At 37.9% G+C, this 14,573-nt stretch overlaps 1 protein-coding gene across 1 annotated transcript; it reads right to left on the bottom strand.

Moving 5' to 3' along the window:
* Positions 1-3: 3 nt before the first annotated feature.
* On the bottom strand, positions 4-6,687 carry LOC148271324 (uncharacterized; the record flags this gene model as incomplete). Its single annotated transcript, XM_088241528.1, has 2 exons — positions 6,512-6,687; positions 4-1,309 (listed from the first exon to the last, which is right to left on the bottom strand). A coding segment is annotated over exon 2 (1,257 nt), but the record flags the coding sequence as incomplete, so codon positions are not given.
* Positions 6,688-14,573: the final 7,886 nt, after the last annotated feature.

The following is a 14,573-nucleotide window of genomic DNA, read 5'->3' as shown; positions in this document are numbered from 1 at the left end:
TGTCAGGCTGTGGCGCTTCAGCGTCTGCTTGTTCGTGAACACGATGCTGCAGATCTCGCATTCGAAAGACGTTTGGTTTCTTTTGTGCATGAGAAGATGGCTGTTCAGTTCGGCTTTTGAATACGTTATGAAATTACAACTCGAACATAAGAGAGGCTCCCTATTTAAATGCTTCAGCATGTGTTTGTCCAATGAACTTTTTTTTACGTATTTGTAGCCGCATTCGGTACAAGCGAACACGTGTTTGCTGAGGACGACGGCTTCGCCCCGCGACGACGGCGCGTTTAAATTCTCTTCCATCGCCGCTTCTTTCTGGCTTAAATGTATCAGGCTATGGGTTTGCAGACTGGACTTCCTCATACACGTGTAAGCGCACTCGGTGCAGGCGTGCGGCTTCGCGACGTCGTGCTTCCGCAGGTGGCGCGCCAGCGTCGACCGGTCGCCGCTCCGGTAGCTGCACTTGGTGCAGCCGTACGGCTTGTCGCCGGTGTGCGTGCGGATGTGGTTGGCCAGGGAGATTTTGTGCGCGGTCCTGAAGCCGCACTCGGTGCAGGCGTGCGGCTTCTCGCCGGTGTGCTTCAGCCGGTGCTCGCGCAGGCGCGTGGACACGAAGAACTTCTCGCCGCACTCGGCGCACGTGTACGGCCGCACGCCCGTGTGCTGGCGCGTGTGGCGGATGAACGTCGGTCTGTTGTTCGACTTGTACTCGCAGTCCGCGCACCAGAAGAGCTTCTCGACGACGTGTTTCAGCGAATGCGTCTTCAGGTTGCCTTTGCGCAGCGTCGAATACTCGCACAAGTGGCACGACAATAGCTTCTCGGCGTGCGTTATCGAGTGTCGCGTGAGTTCGCTCTCTCGGCGCGTTTCGAAAGAGCAGTCGGGGCAAGCGAACGGCTCGGACACCGGAGTGGATTTTAAAGAGCATTCTTCTTTGATATTCGGATGGCAGACTTCTATTTCGGAGTGTGGAGATTTTTTGCTGTTATTTTGGGACGAAACGCCGGTATTTCTATTCAAGATCGACGTAAGATCATCGAACACCACAATTTTAGTCTCCTTCGGGTCGGCATTGTCCCGCCCATCGAGCGTCACGGCCGGCTCGTTATTGGGCACATCGGCGAACACGTCTTCGGTTTCCAGTTCAGTCTTGATGCAGTGGCGTTCGTACGGGAAGTATGCGTTGTCCAATGAATCATCGTCCTGATAATCGACTTCCGTTTTGATGCTCAGAAGAGGATCGGAAAATTCAGAATCGGCCATGGTAAAGGGCAGTATGTTTAAAAACTCGTCTTCGTATCGTTACCAATATCTGAAACAAAAGATGCACCTTTAAAACAAATATATTATTTAAACCTCGCGCCGTTTTACCCGTAAGGGTAGGCAAAGAGGATAGAACGCCATACCACTTTATTTACTTGATCTTAAAATTGTACAAACATTAGTGATGAAACTCGATTTAAAGGCCAGATTCAGCTGCGGTTTCCGTTTCAGCCAAAAATTGGTCTAACCGGTAGGTATAAAATGTGAGTACGAAGACACTAGTGAGTGATTACGAAGACACTAGTGAGTGATTACGAAGACACTAGTGAGTGATTACGAAGACACTAGTGAGTGATTACGAAGACACTAGTGAGTGATTACGAAGACACTAGTGAGTGATTACGAAGACACTAGTGAGTGATTACGAAGACACTAGTGAGTGATTACGAAGACACTAGTGAGTGATTACGAAGACACTAGTGAGTGATTACGAAGACACTAGTGAGTGATTACGAAGACACTAGTGAGTGATTACGAAGACACTAGTGAGTGATTACGAAGACACTAGTGAGTGATTACGAAGACACTAGTGAGTGATTACGAAGACACTAGTGAGTGATTACGAAGACACTAGTGAGTGATTACGAAGACACTAGTGAGTGATTACGAAGTAAGACCCTATATATTTGAAGTGAATCGGCTATGCTGTTCTCAAGATATGATGGAGGAAAGTTTTAAAAACATAGTATTGAAAAAAACACGTTTGAAATTTCAAGTACAGTTACAACCTCAGAGTCATAATGCGTAACCTAGAGAGACGCCCTATCACTATGTTTCATAGAACGCAAGCGATGTTGGTTTATTGGTTAGCAATCAATTAGTGGCCATTTTGTTTTATTTGACAACATAAATATAACGGTTCGATCGGATGCTTTTGTCGCTGTGCTTGGCTTTGTTTGTAAATAACTTGGATATTTACGTTGTAATTAAATAAACATCCACTATGGGGAATTACAGTATGTTTGGTTGCAGCAGGAGGAGCGTCAAAGCTGTTAAAGGAGACAGTTTTCGCAGGTAATTGATTCCGAATATTTTCCCATGATTTACATTGATTTTTGGCATTTATTGTCCCGACACGTGTATTACGTTGCTTAAAAACTTTCCTTATATCAACGTATTCACTTCAGATACTATTTTTTCTCAATTTAGGGGATAAATTTGTGAATTAAAGTATGTTTACTGTTGATAATGACAGTTGATTACGGGCAATATGTCGGGGCCGCACTAGGCATCCATATATTTTTTGCAGTAACGAAGTGAAGAAAATCATATTTACTTCGTATTTGACGTCCATGTATACAGCGGAACTTTGGAACAACTATACGCAAGGAGCGTGGAATAAGTTAAGGATCACGTACAACAACTCATACAGACAATTATTCGGATTGCCTAGGTACTGCAGTGCCTCTGAAATGTTTACAGCTGGACGAATAAACACCTTCGCTGCCCTGCTTCGCCAAAGAGCCTGGAGCCTATGGGAACGCCTAAAAAAGTCTAATAACGAAATTCTCCAAGCCGCTGCAGAGTGGATCCAATCACCGTTGTTCGAGCGATGGCGCGATATGTTAAGACCACCATAAGTGCTGCAATATAAAATTTTATTTTATGTTTATTGTTATATTTTTGTTTATATTTATATTTATGTTCATGTTTATATGGTAGAATTGGCTCAGCACTTTATAGCCATGGAATAAAAATTTAAATAATAAATAATATTAATATAAAGTTTGAGTCTTTATTGAGTAGAGGTTGATTCAAATTTTACTCGAAAATAGCAACGTTAACCTTGAAATCGCATCTAAAATGACGTGTCCAAATTTCAGGCCGCTACGACTCGCCGTTTCGGAGATGTGACGGACAAACAAACAAACTCAACACAGGACTTTGGTTCCACGGAGTTGGGATTTATGTCTCAATAAATGTAACATACAGGGTGTTCTTTAAACCCTGTCACATCCGAAACCACGATGATCAGTATAGGCAAGAAGACATATTGGCATATTTATAAAAATATTTAGAACGAAGAAAATTTGTAAAAATATAATATTAAAAAGAACAAATTGTTGCTAACTTCTGTAGAGGAGAAGCGAGGGGGGTGCGGCCGCGCGGTTAACGGTGTGTCAGACTCCCCCCTACCCTCTTCTCGTTTCTCTCCCGCAGAAGTTAGCAACCATTTGTTTTTTTTTAATTTAATTTTTTTTTGCACAAATTGTTTCCTTAATATAATCTAGAATATCTTGGTTAAGTGAATTTTCAAAATTCAAAGCTCATTCTGGGTAAAATTTATGATATTAGGTGAGACTGTTGAGGGGGATTGTGCCGGATAGCATAATCCGTGAGGCGAAACATATGGGCGAAGGTGTATATTTTCAAATCTGTAATGTCCTGCCGGTAAAACAACTTTGTGACTACAAATTCATTGTAGATCACTTTGTTGATCCGGAATATAAAAAAAGAGTTTCCCACACTCACAACACTAGATTAAAAGCTAAGGGCTCCCTGTCAGTTCCCCGAATTACAAATTACTTCGGAGAGCGAACATTTGATTGCGTTGTTCCAAGATTGTTCAATGATCTCCCACAAACCATCATTAACATGAAAAATCTTCAAATGAAAAAAAAAGAACTGAAGAAATATCTTCTATTAATATATTACAACAGAGATGAAGAACATTTAAGAGAAGGTAATATGGAAGTCTAGGCATCTACAGGGCTTATGACCTGTCAATGGCTGGTGACAAACTATGATTAACAAATTAACACAGAGATGGGGAACATTTTAGAGAATGCTATTTTTCAACAATGTTTGAGTAAGTCAAAACGCTTGCAGACTGGCTGGATTTCCTCCCTAGGGAGTTGTTAATATTTAAATTTGTTGCAACAGAGAAGGAAAACATTTTTGAGAAGGGAATATGGCAGTCTAGGCATCTACAGGGCTTATGACCTGTCAATGGCTGGTTTAAGTGGCCACTTTACACGCTGTGTAACATTCACCATTCTGCCTATATTTGAACATCCATATTCCTTCAATTCTTTCATCTGTTGATGTTTGTGAAGTTAAAGAGCTGAAACCTTTATTTATGCGGGTGAGATTCATCTAATTGAATTATTTCACTTACATACTAGACTAGGCAACGCCTGAAAATATTATTTTTTCAATTTCTATACTTCTTCATGGACCAGGTGGATTTATCAATAATATTTTGAATTTGTCCAAATTTTTGTCGGCAAGGACTGGATTCGACTCCCTGGGGAGCTGTTTATATTGACATATTACAACAGAAAGCACTTAAATCGACCTTGGGAAATAAATGCTTGTCATAAGAGGCAAAATTGGCAGTTCACAACGGAGTCCCGGTCCCGTCCCTGATGTATGGGAGCGAAGCATGGACTCGGAAAAACAGGGAAAAAACATTTTTTCAATTTCCATGAAAAAGTATAGAAATTGAAAAAATTACATTTTCAGGCGTTGCCTAGTCTAGTATGTAGGTGAAATAATTCTATTAGATGAATCTCACCCGCATAAGTAAAGGTTTCAGCTCTTTAACTTCACAAACATCAACAGATGAAAGAATTGAAGGAATATAGATGTTCAAACATGGGCAGAATGGTGAATGTTACACAGTGTGTAAAGTGGCCACTTGAACCAGCCATTGACAGGTCACAAGCCCTGAAGATGCCAAGACTTATGTATTACCTTCTCTTAAATGTTCTTCATCTCCGTTGTAATATGTTAATATAAACAGCTCCCTAGGGAGTTGAATCCAATCCTTGTCTACAAAAATTTGGGCAAACTCAAAATATTGTTGATAAATTACCTAGTCCATGAAGAAGTATAGAAATTGAAAAAATTACATTTTCAGGCGTTGTCTAGTCTAGTATGTAGGTGAAATAATTCTATTAGATAAATCTTACCCGCATGAGTAAAGGTTTCAGCTCTTTAACTTCACAAACATCAACAGATGAAAGAATTGAAGGAATATAGATGTTCAAACATGGGCAGAATGGTGAATGTTACAGTGTGTTTAGTGGCCACTTAAACCAGCCAACGACAGGTCATAAGTTCTGCCCTGTAAATGCCTAGATTTCAATATTCCCTTATTTAAGGTATTCTCCATCCTTGTTGTAACTTGTTAATTCATTTTGGATTTGATATAATTGATAATTTTAATTATATTAATCTATAGACACTGCAGAGTGAATTCTGCCATGTAAAACAAAATATATTTCATTTTAATATAACAACGTAGAAAAAACTTGGATTTATAAACAGAATATTCTCTGGTTTTGCTAATGTCTCTTGAAAGGGTTCAAAAAAATTCTTATGGTATATACATTTTAAACTTAGAATCAGTCATGAATTTTTAAATTATGATTTGTTACTAAAAACATTAAATTTGTTAAAACTTAACGATAGGAGAAAAATTATAGACCCTTTAAATTTATGATGTATGGGAGCGAAGTATGGACTCGGAAAAACAGGGATGAAAGTAGGCTGAATGCTGTCGAAATGCGATCTCTCAGGCGAATGTGTGGTAAAACTATGTACGATAGATGCGCAAATGTCGAGATCCGTACATTATGTAAGGCTGAGACGAGCATTATCGACAAAATCAAGAAAGGAGCTCTGCGCTGGTTCGGACACGTAGAGCGAATGGACAGCGAAAGAACAGCTAAAAGGATCTACGATGCGAATGTTGATGGATGCGGAAAACGAGGAAGACCGAGAAAGACATGGCACAAACGAGTCCATCAAATACTCGAAGATAGACACGTCAAGAGTAGGAATAATGAAGAAGATGTATGAATGTAGAGGAAGCGAGGTCTGTATGCAAAAACGGAGTGATATGGCGTTCTATCCTTTCTGTTGTAACTTTTTTAGAAATGGGGAACTAGAATCTCAACTGCCTATGCGCCCTGTAGCTGCAAGGCGTGTTGGGATGCTTATTGCACAGCGCCCTTGGGATGATTCTCACAAAACTGGCGCTATGTAAATTAATAGCTCGACCAAATTCAACAATTACTTGGAGCTGGACATCTCAAAAGTAGGTATTATCGACGTGCGAGCTTTAGAAGATGTATGAATGTAGAGGAACTGAGGTCTGCATGCAAAAATAGAGTGATGTGGCGTACTATCCTTTCGATTTGTTCATAATTAATGTATATTTGTCATATTTTTAATAGTAACTCACTGTTTGTGATTCCTTTACATGAAATAATGTATTTATAATCCTTCCAAGTTCATTTTGTACCACTGCTTTTAAAATATAGCAAATTCTATATTGTGTTTATGATTCACAATCTATTTTGTGTTTCTATTTTGAAAATGTGGGACAACAAACTTCACTAACAAAATAAAGTGTTTTCGCTTTGACAGAAGTGTCAAGCATAGAAAAAAGATATGTAATACTGTGTCAAGGTTATCCATAGAAAATATTTATATGATAATGACACTAGTGATGCGCATATCGATTTATCAAAATAATCGGATTGGTCAGTTGATTTAAAACAATCGGTTGAATGAAATAACCAGTTTAGCTATTCCTGTGCAACAAAATGAACGGTCAGTGCACAACGGAGTTTTAGTTCTAACACTTATGTACGGAAGTAAACATGGAACTGGCAGAGGAAGGATGAAAGCCGAGTGAACGCAGTTGAAATTTATTTATTTATTTATTAACGGACATTGTCCATGTATACAATTTGTAAGGTTTAAATATTACAATAAAAGAATAGTTTAAAACATTTAAAAAAAAAAAAAGAAGCATTGACAAACATAAGGGACATCGAGACAAGATCTGGACTATTTATTTAGTGCTCGTTTAAATCCTTGTAAACTTAAACCAAAAAAGTCCAGATCTTGTCTCGAATTAACACTACGACAAAGGCGGGTCATTGGAGAATTTAGACCATAGTTTGTTCTATGCTGATCGATTAACAGTATTTCATTGTTTCTCAATCTACGAGTCGGAATATTGAATTTTACTTGTCCCAGTAATGATGGAACATCGATTGTACCATTTAGTATGCCGAACATATATATGGAGTCACGATTAGTTCTACGTTTTTGTAGACAAGAAATATTTAACGTTGACTCTATTTCAGCATAAGAATAATTATCTCTCTCTAGTCCGAGCATCCACGCTATTTTTCGAAGCAAGCGATGTTGGCCTGATTCAATGTGATTTATGCGATTGACACAGAATGGAGACCAGACCACTATTCTAGGAGGCATATTCTAGAAGAAGGCGAACAGTTGAGCAATAAAGAGTTTTGATTTTGAGATGCGATCTCTCAGATGAATGTGTGGGAAATCAATGTTTGCAAGGGTTACGAATGATGTAATCAAGCGAGAGTGTAAATCCGAGTAAGGTATAATTGATAAAATTAAGAAAGGGTCTCTGATATGGTTTGGTCATGTAGAACGAATGGATAACAAAAGAATAGTAAAACAAGTATATATGGCGAAAATAAACTGTAACGCGAGACGAGGACGACCGAGGAAGACATGGCATGATCCGATAAACCAAAATCTTATGTCTGGTCTTGTCAAAAGCAGGCGGAACCGAAGGGCATGTATGAATGTGGAATAAGCTAGAAATGTATGCCAGAATAGACGTGTGTGGCGGTCCATTCTCTCTGCCTACCCCTACGGGGTAATGGCGTGATGGTAGTAGTAGTAGTAACATAAAACATGACTTTTAATGTCAAAAAAATATGCTAAGCTGCAAATAATCAGTTATTAGGAGAATTCGCCCCTGTAATCTTCTTTTTTTTTTTTTAATGAATTGTGCAATGTTGGGTTCTCGCCATACATCATCATTACCTTTCCGCACCTAATGGCTCTCAGTCTTCTCCGGCCATCCGGAGAGTAAGGACAGGCGTTTCCGCAGAAGTTTTGGGACCTTGTGCAAGTCGAAATGCTGTTCTCGTTGGAGCAAAGAATGGTGATCAAATTTTGCGTCAAACTTGGCAAAACTGCCTGTTTGTAAATCAGTTAAAAAAAATCGATTATAAGGAGCACTCGCCCCTACGCATTGTCCACGTTTCAGCCCCATATAGGAAAACGGAGAATACCAGGGCTTCCACCAACCGCTTTTTTGTGTTTATTGATATACCTCGATCTCGCCAAATCTTCTCTAAACGGTTCATCGCTTCTTTGGCCATTTGAATCCTGCGATCGATCTCAGGTCTGCAACTGCCGTTGTTGGAGATAAGCGAGCCGAGGTTCTAGGGGTATGAAGATGAATAAATAAACAAATAAATAAAATAAAACAAGCGTCCATTAGAATATGTTTTATTCAGTTTATCGTACTGACTTTATACATCTAATTTAACAACATTCTCAACCATTTGGGTATACATAGAAAAATCACAAACCCCGTGCGTCTGCCCTCGCGCGACACGCGGGACAGACCACCGTGAAATGTCAAGATTCGGAACGACTATTCTAAATTTAAATTCAAAAGTGACAGAAGGCGAAGAAGAAACCCCCAATCGGACGCCTTCGAATTTCAGCACCGGATACGGGCAGTAACAGAATGTTTGCGATTATTAAAAAAATAAATTCAAATGAAACTGCCAGGGTCCGAAAATATGATCCCCACTAATATTGAAAATGGGAAAGTGTGCCTCGACAATGTTTTGAGTATGTCCAAATGTTAGATCTAAATTTGTTGCAACAGAGAGTCTAGACATTTACAGGGCCTATGACCTGTCATTGGCTGGTTTAAATGGCCACTTTACACACTGCAACATTCGCCATTCCGCCTATGTTTGAACATCCACATTTCCTCTAGATTTCGATATTCCCTAATCAAAAATGTTTTCCCTCTCTGTTGCAACAAATTTAGGTCTGTTTGTGTTTCCTTCACGTCGCAACGGAGCAGACGGTCAACGTGATTTTCCAGCCCACAGCACGCAACAAACGCGACTTTATGGTGCCCGGGGAATCCCAGCAAAGTTGAACGCGGAGAAACACAAAGACACCTAATCAATTATAAATATCAGTGAAGAATTATATCCTTCGAACCCTGGTAACTATACATCGTAATATCAAATATTTTTTTCTATACACATCAAGATTTATCAATAAATCAATTTGTATAAATATGGAATTCAAAATATCATTGTGGTCATCTGGTGATTTGCGAAAATGTGATTAATTCGAATATTAAAAATGGCATACATTTCACATCATCTATCATAACTGAGTTGTTCACAAACTATAACTGTGCGATTCCCATTACCAGAACTTTGAAATTTCCATTATAATTATGAGGTTCACAAGATCATAACCGTGAGATTCAGAGTACCATAATTGTGTTATTCACATAACTATAACCGTGAGATTCCCATTGTTACAATTATGAGATTCAGAGTATCATAATTGTGTTATTCACATAACTATAACCAAAAGATTCCCATTGTTACAATTATGAGATTCAGAGTATCATAATTGTGTGATTCACATATGTAACTATAACCGTGAGGTTCCCATTGTTACAATTATGAGATTCAGAGTATCATAATTGTGTGATTCACAGATGTAACTATAACCGTGAGATTCCCATTGTTACAATTATGAGATTCAGAGTATCATAATTGTGCGATTCACATATGTAACTATAACCGTGAGATTCCCTTTGTTACAATTATGAGATTCACAACACCATAACAGTGAGATTCTGGCTCTCATTATTGTGTTATTCAAATTACCATAACTGTGCGATTCCCATTACCAACCGTGAGACTCCCACCAGGGCCGGACCTTTGAAAGGTTCGGTAGTCACAAAGAACCCGACACTCGCTTAAAGGGGAGGGGAGAATATCACGCTCCTATTCATTTACAAATGTATGTTCCCGTCCCTTTTTAGCGAGTGTCCCGTTAGATCCGGCGCCGATTCCCACCATCATAACTCCGAGGTTCACAACACCATAACCGTGAGATTCAGAGTATCATAATTGTGTTATTCACATTACCATAATCTTAATATTGTGAGATACGATATTCGCGAAGAAAAATATAATTAATCTATCACAACTGTGAGATTCACTATATTATGTAGGTAAATATATTTATCATTACCAAAACTCCAAGATTCACGTCGACAGTGGAACAACGTCCCATCGACGTTTACAGGTATTGCAACATTATTAACATTAGGACTATCAAGATTCATATGTACAATTAAATAAGAAATATTTTAAACGTGTAAATTACAAATCTTTGTAAATATTACAATATATTTATTATGACCATTTAAAAAGGTATCTTACAGTATTCTAATAAATTGTACGATGACACGTTAGTACGTGCTATGGCATGCATCTTTGGTTTACGTTTAGACTTGCATATTTGAAATATTAGAAAAAAATCATTTGCCGAGTGAAAGATATGTATTCTGTATCTCAAAGTGAGTACGGAAGTCAAGACGTTAAGAGAGATTACGACGTATCATTGGCCGGTTTTAGTTGACTTTTTAAGCTAGTGTTCATTGAAATAATATGACAAGAATTTATAGAAAGTATGCCAAGAATTTATAGAAAAAATGCCAAGAATTTATAGAAAAATTGCCAAGAATTTATAGAAAAGCGGCCAAGAATTTATAGAAAAGTTGCCAAGAATTTATAGAAAATTTCCAAGAATTTATAGAAAAAATGCTGCGAATTTGTAGAAAAAACGCCAAAAATTTGTAGAAACAATACCTAAAAAAGAAAAGCACTGTTACCTATCAATATATATCATCTTCTATATATATAAAAATATATATTTGGATAATTTATGTAGCGCCATTTTTGTGAAAATCACCTCAAGGGCGCTGTACAATAAATATCCCAGCATGTCTTGCAGCTACAGAGCGCACTGACAATTGGGATTCTAGTTCCTCGTCTCCAATTATGATACATACATAAGAGCTAGATGACGACACGTCTTGCAGCTACAGAGCGCATGGACAGTAAGAAATCTAGCCCCCATTTACGTTTTTTTTTTTTTTTTGACTATGAAGTTTAGAGTTGCAGTGATATTTTAAAAATCAAAATTAAAAAACACATTTTAAAAAATGGGAGTTGGATTACAACAAGTCTTGCAGCTACTGAGCGCATGGACGATTGGAATTCTAGACCGCATTTACAAAATTTCGGTATTTGACACATGATAACATTTACCTACTGAAGCTAGATTACCAATCGTCTTGCAGCTACAAAGCTCATGGACGAGTAAATTATGGATTATCTGATATATGTTTGATTCGTTCCGACGTTTCGGCTAATGTCGCAGGACCCGTGTTCAGGGCAAACCGTGTTTTGCATACAAAAAATATGTATACAAATTAATACGACTTTTACTGGGTCAAAGCGGATGCTGCTCTCGGGAGATAGGTTCGCCTCGTTGCGAAGCGGTCGGCGCGTTCGCCTACCATTCTCGAAGTCCCGGCTAGTTGTTACGGACCGGCACTTGAAGCGTAAGGCTAATCACCTTACCTTCAGGTTTACCAACGCAGCAACAGCATCGGTACGAATCAAACTTATATGGATCACCCAATGAAGACTTGACATACTGTAAAAATACCAGTTTAGTGAGAAAAGAATTATGAATCTACGGTCCAACCTCATTTTTATGTTCCTCGATTTTACATTTTCCCGCTTATTACACCGAAATATTTATTAATATTTAGGTCCCATTTTTTTCCACACATTCTCATTCAATATTTCTCCCAATTAACGCTTTTTACGTTTTTCAGAACCCCGGTTTTACGTCGAAATTTTTTCATAACTCGTTCGATCTGTCCAAACACGAGCCGCGCGCCGCCGCATGAACGCAGAATAAAATCGAGGTAAATGAAAAAATGTGTAAATTATTGTCTCAAACTAAATTCGAAGTAGGTGCAGTGTAATTGACCATTTTGTTGAAGTGTCTAATTTTGACATTTTACTAAATAGTGACGTGCGGTTGACGCATGTTTGGGAAGAATAAAGTCTTTACATAAAAAATATTTTATGTTATAAACATAATGAGAAAAGAAGATAGTTTAAACAGTTATTATAAAAGTGTGAAACAATTTTGCTGCGATGTAAATGACAGTTGAAATTTTGTGGTGCCATACTAAAAAAAGTGATACCATTTAAACAAAATTTCTCAAAATTTAAGGGAAAAATCGAATGCATTAAAATTGAATAAAATTCAAATTTTTATTTTCGTGATTTTAAGGTTAAGTGCCTAGATAAATTTATTTATGCATGTATTTTTTTTAATTTAATAAAAAAAAAAACACATTGCAATTTTTTTTTTAAAAATACAAAATATTTTTAATTATCATTTGTTAGTTCCAAAATTATTTTTACGTAATGCAGTAAAATGGGGAATGGCCTCAGGGATCGAGGGTAATTATTTAAGCTTAGGTTTCTGAGAGAGACAGACAGTTCCAAACAAGAAGCCGCAAGAAAGAGACGAACGGAGATCGCCCAAAGAAGAGATTCGAGACACCATCTGGAGATTCTACAGTGATTCACCGCTTTATTTTTAACAAACTGTTCTTTGTTATAATAAAGTGCTCGAGTTAAAAAAAATCATTAGTTGTTTGACTTGAGAAGGAAAGGCGACCCCCTCCCATGAATGTTCTGTCTATGCTGGTTTTCTCGTACCACTGTTGGTTTGAGCGCAAACATCATTGGTAAATATGAATACTCATCTCCAATCATGACAGTTCTTACAATTTTTCTGCAGTATATTCAGTAATCTTATACAATAATTATATTTTAAATTTCATTTATCCCATACATTTTTCATTTCCTCACTTTAAAGTTTTCCTCAGTTTTAGACTTTTTTGTTGCTCCCTTGAAAAACGTTAAACCGGGGTTTTACTGTAGCTAAAATAATAAATGTACAAGGTTAAAAACATACTATCAAGACAAATATGACATATTAATGTTAGCTAACAAGAAAAAAGTAAAAAATAGATATTTAAAAATAATCTTTGGAACTTTATACATTGAGACATGGATCAATACAGTTAAAACTACTCTTACTTATTTAATGTATGCGTAATATTATTTATAAATGAAATACAAAAATGGATAGTGGAATATCATTAAGATCATGAATTGTCGTCAGGTCCATGCGAAGTCCCACGAGAGTTGTGGGAACATGAATATGTCAGGCGTGTGCGAATGTTGTGAATCTGCCATTTTGGCACAAGATTCGTAATAACATTTGTGTTATGCGTGTGCGAATGTTGTGAATCTGCCATTTTGGCGCAAGATTTGTGAGAACATTTGTGTCAAGCGTGTGCGAATGTTGTGAATCTGTCATTTTCACACAAGGCTTGTAATAACATTTGTGTCGGGCGTGTGCGAATGTTGTGAATCTGCCATTTTGGCGCAAGATTTGTAAGAACATTCGTGTCAGGCGTGTGCGAATGTTGTGAATCTGCCATTTTCACACAAGGCTTGTAATAACATTTGTGTCGGGCGTGTGCGAATGTTGTGAATCTGCCATTTTCACACAAGGCTTGTAATGACATTTGTGTCAGGCGTGTGCGAATGTTGTGAATCTGCCATTTTGGTGCAAGATTTGTGAGAACATTTGTGTCAGGCGTGTGCGAATGTTGTGAATCTGCCATTTTGGCGCAAGTTTTGTAAGAACATTTGTGTCAGGCGTGTGCGAATTTTGTGAATCTGCCATTTTGGCACAAGATTCGTAATAACATTTGTGTCAGGCGTGTGCGAATGTTGTGAATCTGCCATTTTGGCGCAAGATTTGTAAGAACATTTGTGTCAGGCGTGTGCGAATGTTGTGAATCTGCCATTTTGGCGCAAGATTTTTAAGAACATATGTCAGGTGTATGAAGTCATATTAATGTACTTTAAATTATAACTACTGTACATTCATGGAGACTGGACCGCTGTGCATGTGCAAACCACGAGCCCACTGCGTGATATCGCGTGATTGGCCCATTCCACACCGCGCCAAAAATCTACACGGCATGATAAAATACAATATGGTGGATCAATATTTATTGTTTTGCAATTATTAATTTATTTAATGCCTGGCAAACGCAATAACCAGTACACCATGAGACCGACTAATCTCCAGTCGATTTGTTTTTGCAGGATTTTTACCTGAGAGTACTCGCTAAATTCAAATAATGATTTTGACAAAATTATCATTAAAATCTTTCTTGTTAAGTTTTACTATATTATTTTAATCGGGTTGTGCTAGTGTTGCGGACTCATGGATCTGAGGTCCGAGGT

The sequence above is a fragment of the Micrasema longulum genome, unplaced genomic scaffold (assembly GCF_059751315.1).
Source record: "Micrasema longulum isolate JH-2025_06_02 unplaced genomic scaffold, ASM5975131v1 h1tg002931l, whole genome shotgun sequence".
Taxonomy (NCBI): Eukaryota; Metazoa; Arthropoda; class Insecta; order Trichoptera; family Brachycentridae; genus Micrasema; species Micrasema longulum.
The sequence above is the reverse complement of the archived record's forward strand: the minus strand, read 5'-3'. Positions and strand labels throughout refer to the sequence as shown.